Below are 5,359 nucleotides of genomic sequence, written 5' to 3' on the forward strand. Positions count from 1 at the left end.
AAAGTAATGCGAAGTTCTTTCTCGAGGTAGAAATAACAGTTTGTATTTACTGTTGCTGTGGAATTAGTTGCGTTTGACGACAATGGCAAAGCTAACATATCCTACAATTTCGTTAAGGTACACACACTTTAACCAAGTGTAACTGAAAAGTTTGACACTAAGATTGCTATAAACATTTAATTAATGTCAACCTCTCTTCCTAAATAATTGTACTCCCCCTCTCTCAACTTATGTGTTAGTATAATTTTTAAAAATACTCTCTCATTTGTCATTAATTTTGTAATTAAATTTTTATTTTTACTTGTTCACTTTTAATAATTATTTTCTTAATGAATTGTAACAAATCAAAATATGACAAGTAAAATTAAACGGAGGGAGTAGTTATCTTAAAGTATTTATCATTTTAAAAGTTCAAAAAAAAATATTAATTATATTTTTTCTCATTTTATCCTTAGTTGTTCTTGAAGAGAGTTTATTTTAAAAGATGTAAATGAGAGTAAAGTTGTTAAAATCCCTCCTAATTATTGTTTTCTTAAGACATGTAAAAATAGAAAAAATATGATAGATAATTTGAGACAAAAAGAGTACAGCTAGCAAAATCCTTACAATGATGCTTTCATCATTTTATTTAATGAAATTATGGTCTCTATTTTTTTCATATGACGAAAAAATTTACCAGGTCAGCTACGAATTCACATTCACATGATTCAATAATTATAAATTCATTTAGTATTGTAAATTAATTTGAGATCGTTATAGGAATTTCTTAACTCGGCTCAAAGCCCAAACCTAGTTGGAACTGATTAATAGGGAAAATTATGCATGACACATGCAAATATAATTAGCTCAGGAATTTTCAACTTTAGCGATGTGAGGGAGTATAATTTTCGAAAAGATGAATTGAAGAATTGTTGGGAGGGAGGGGTGGAGGTGGAGGGTCCCTTGAGGACGTACATTTACCTGTGTCAGCCTCATCTTTACCTTATTTGGCCTCATTTCACCACCATCTGTGTTCGACTTACTTTTTCTAGTTTGGAAGCTGAAGCAGAAGATCATCATTTGTGTTTAGATTAATTTATATATAAACTATTTAAATTTGAACACAGAGATAATAGTTATGAAAATGAGTCATACATGTCAACAAACTTTACTTGTCATCACACTTTACTATTCCATTGAGTACTCCCTCTAGTTATGGGCGACGTTAATAACATTTAGAGCCCTTCACCCCGACCCCTCAAAAAGAGAAAGCAACTTCCGGATGGGAGTTATGGTCTCCGAAAAGAGGAATTAAAAAATTGTGAGGGGTGGGGTGAAGGAGGAGTGATTTAGTATATATGTTTCCTCGAGGACATACATTTACGTACGACAGCCTCATCTTTCCTTATTTTGTCTCACTTTACTGCACGTCATTCTTGTCTAAGATAACAGTTATCAGAATGAGCCACATTTTAACAAACTTTTAAATGTATCATCGCATAGCACTATTTCAATTCATTGGTTTCCTCTAGTCTAAGGTAACGTCCCCTCCCCCCCCCCCAAGAAAAAAAAAGAAAACAACTTTAGCAACGAGAGAAATTATGGCCTCCGAAAAAGAGGAGTTAGAGATTGAGCGAGGAGAGGAGATGGATTTGGTATGTTTCATTATTACATACATTTGCTTATATGTCAGCCTCATTGTTTCCTTATTCAGCCTCGCTTCACCACTCATCATTCTTGTCTGAGATAACCATTATCAAAATGAGCCATATGTCAACAAGTTTTTAAATGAGTCATCACGTTTCACTGTTTCATTGGCTCTCAGTAGTTAGGGGTAAGGTTAATAACATTTAGAGCCCTTCCTGGAACAAAAAAAAAGACAAAACAACTTTACAGTGAAAATAAGTTACAGCCTTAGGAAAGAGGAATTGGAGAAATGCGGCTCGATGGGTGGGTGGGGCGGATTCCTTATTTGGTCTCACTTCCCCACTCATCATTCTTATCAGAGATAACAGTTATCAAATAATTCATATGTCGACAGACTTTTAAGCGTGTTATCACGCATCACTATTTCATTGGCTCCCTCTAGTTAGGGGTTGCATTTATAATGTTTATATTTAAGATGAGAAAGAGTTATGGCTTTGCAACTAGGACACACATTTGATTTGCCTATGTTAGCGTCATCTTTTCCTTATTTGACTGACCTCACTTCACCACTCTCATTCCTGTGAGAGATAAAAGATATCAAAATAGGTCACATGTCATTTTAAAGGTGCCATCGCGTGTCACTATTCCATTGGCTCCATCTAGTCAGGGTAACATTAATAACGTTTAGACTTTAGAACCTTTTAAAAAAAGGAAAAAGTAGAGCAACTTTAATGTAGTGAAGGAGTTACGACCTTCTAAAGAGAAATTGGTATGTTTTCTTGAGTGCATTAATTTGCCAATCTCAACCTCATCTTTTCCTTATTTGGCGTCACTTTACCACTTAGCAGTATTCTTGTTCGGATAACCTATACTCCCTGTTTCGGCCGGTCTTCGGGGGACTCAATACTCCAATGAAGGAGTTTGGAATCTCGAAGTTCAAATCAAAATCAAATTGAGAAATCCTACTCTAAAACGATTGAGTGAAATTAAAAATCCTATAGTAACTTAAATCTACAGGCTACAATGTTGGGTTGGGACGGGTTGATTGTGTTTGATAAATGTTGGTCTTGGAAATTATACCAGTTGTAAAATCATGAAATTGAAGACAAATCATGAAGTTGCAACAATTTTTTAAATTTTCATTTATACTATTTAAAAAATGGAGAAGATGAAATTTTAAGACTTGTGAGTTGCATCCTTTATGTATTTGCGTTTTTTATAAATGGAATAGAAATGTATATGAACTTCGGGAAGAAGAATGACAAGTCATCTCATTTTTGTACTCGAGTATCTACAAATTAAATAAAAGAAAAACATAAAATGCTTATATTTCCGAACCTACACTTATTATTTTTGGGCTATAAATTCGCAAAGTTAAAACTAGATTATTCTATTGTTACATACGTGTGTCTTGTACTTATATGCAATTCTCCCTTTTTAACATGCCAAATCAAATTAATTATGATCATTTTTTTTTCAATATCGAATTTAACCAAACCACTAATCAGATGTTTTATCAGTTTAATTTGAATTATCAATTTAATAAGATATGTTGATTTTCTTTATATACCAATAGGTAGCACTTAGAATTTCATTTTAAACTCATGAAGTGGTTTGATTTGTTACTTTTTGGTTACGGGATAGTGTTAAGTATTTCACATCAGAAAATGGATGAATTGATCTCCTTATATGGACTTGAACAATACTCCCCTCATGACCTAGCTTTTAAGATTGAATTAGATCCAAGATCCATTTTTTACATGGTATCAGAGCGAAACCCATCCCAAATCTTTGTTCACCGATGTTGGGCCCATATTATGTTGTCCACACTCCAGTTAACGAGATCTGGGCATGCGAAAGATTGTTAAGTATCCCACATTCCTACATTGAAAAATGAATGGGTAATTCGTCTCCTATAGTCCTCGTGGGAACACAGCAAGAAAGATCAAACAAGCTACGTATGTTACCCCGGCCATTCCATTTAACTTTCGTTTTAACTCTTTTATTGTCTGGTAAAAAAAATAATACATATAAATATAGTTTATTTAATAATTTAAATTAATAAAAGTAGATTGAATGTTTTTTTAAGTATTGTGAAATTTTCTTTAACATTATTAAGGCTATACTTGAAAACAATTACTTCATTGTTTTAATTTATTTGACTTATTTTCCTTTCTAGTTCATTTTTCCCTTTCCATTTTTAGCAAATCCTTAATTACAACTTTTTGGTGTTATGTTTCAAACCAAAAAAATTAAATGACATTTTGATAAATTTGACATACTTGAATTTAAGACAACACTATTCTTTATTTTCTTAAAATCCATGCTAAAAATATATCAACTTCAGTCTTGAAATCTTAAAACAAGTAGTAACTATTGTAATACAGTTCTTTTAAACGTAAGTGATTGTTAATTTGAGACAAAGAATGCATTAGTCAAATTTTGAAAATAATAAAATGGGGTATATCAAAGTTTGAGAAACAAAGACACCTGTGTAACTCATCAAGTACTCTTGCAGTGTCTTAATGAATATTCGTAACTGACTTCACCATATACCAAAAGAGGTTGTCTTTTAGCTTATCTTAAAATGTTGATAATTACTAAGTTCAATCACAGGTAATATACAGTCATTAGTTTCATGTCTTTTTGCCCAGAATTTAGGGGTACTTTGAAGTTAAAACTTAAAAGGTATCTTTGTGGAGGTGGGTGGGGGGTGGGGAGTGGGGGGATGAGGTGGGTGGGTGTAATTGAGCTTTATAGTGGATATATCATATGAAGGCACACAAGAATGTTTTGATACTGACTTCAAACATTGAATGTCATGTAAAGTAAAACTAGCTTCAGTTAGAATCTTTTTTATGAAATTATTTCATCTTCTTTCGTTTTTTCCAAGTCCTTTTTACCTATTTTCATAAAATTATGAGTGCAAGGTTGAATATATATGTCGCTAGAGTTTCTAAAATTCCGTGAATATTTTTCAACTTCATAATCAAAATTCAAGAAACTTGAATTTAAACTCTTCAAAAACAACTCATTTTTATGTAAGACACAAAATCCTTGTTGTCAAAAGCCCACAGTAGACAACAGGTGAGAGATACAAATATTTGTATTCCCTTTCATTTGTTATATATATATACACACTTCACACTTCACACTTCACTCTTCACACTTCACAGCCAAGCATATACCTCCGACTTCCCAAATTCTCCCATCTTTTAACATGATGAACAAGGGGCTATTTGACATGTCTGAGAATTCTTCTGAAAATGTTTCTTGTGATTTATCATTGAGCCTTAGTCATGCTGCCCAACAAAATGTATTGGAAAGTAGCAATGACAATTCAGGGGTAAGATCCTATGTCAGATCGAAAATGCCCAGACTCCGATGGACTGATGATCTTCACCACCACTTTGTGAATGCTGTTGAGCTAGCTGGTGGAGTAGATCGTAAGCCTACCTCTCTCTTTCCTTTTTTCTTGCATGAAAACTATATGTCCATTTGAATGAGTTTTATATATATATACAAGTTCATGATGAGGGGCCATTTTCCTTTTGGTTCTCTTAAAGAAAGGAGTACTAGACTTATATCCTATGATGAGCTACTAATCCCTATTATATGCTTTTTGTTGAATTTGTTGTGGTACTAACTAATAATTAGGAGCAACTCCAAAGATGGTGCTACAAGTCATGGATGTGAAGGGCCTCAACGTCAATCAGGTTAAGAGTCACCTTCA

General features: G+C 33.1%; 1 protein-coding gene across 1 annotated transcript in view; it reads left to right on the plus strand.

The window, feature by feature from the left end:
• The first annotated feature begins 4,512 nt into the window (after positions 1-4,512).
• LOC107859600 (myb family transcription factor EFM) overlaps positions 4,513-5,359 on the plus strand; it is a 6,377-nt gene continuing 5,530 nt past the window's right edge. The window contains exons 1-2 of the mRNA XM_047407066.1: positions 4,513-5,072; positions 5,284-5,357. Coding sequence (XP_047263022.1) covers positions 4,847-5,072; positions 5,284-5,357 — 300 coding nt within the window. The 5' untranslated portion in view covers positions 4,513-4,846. The remainder of the gene's footprint in view (positions 5,073-5,283; positions 5,358-5,359) is intronic.

This window comes from Capsicum annuum, chromosome 2 (assembly GCF_002878395.1).
Source record: "Capsicum annuum cultivar UCD-10X-F1 chromosome 2, UCD10Xv1.1, whole genome shotgun sequence".
In the NCBI taxonomy this organism is placed as follows: Eukaryota; Viridiplantae; Streptophyta; class Magnoliopsida; order Solanales; family Solanaceae; genus Capsicum; species Capsicum annuum.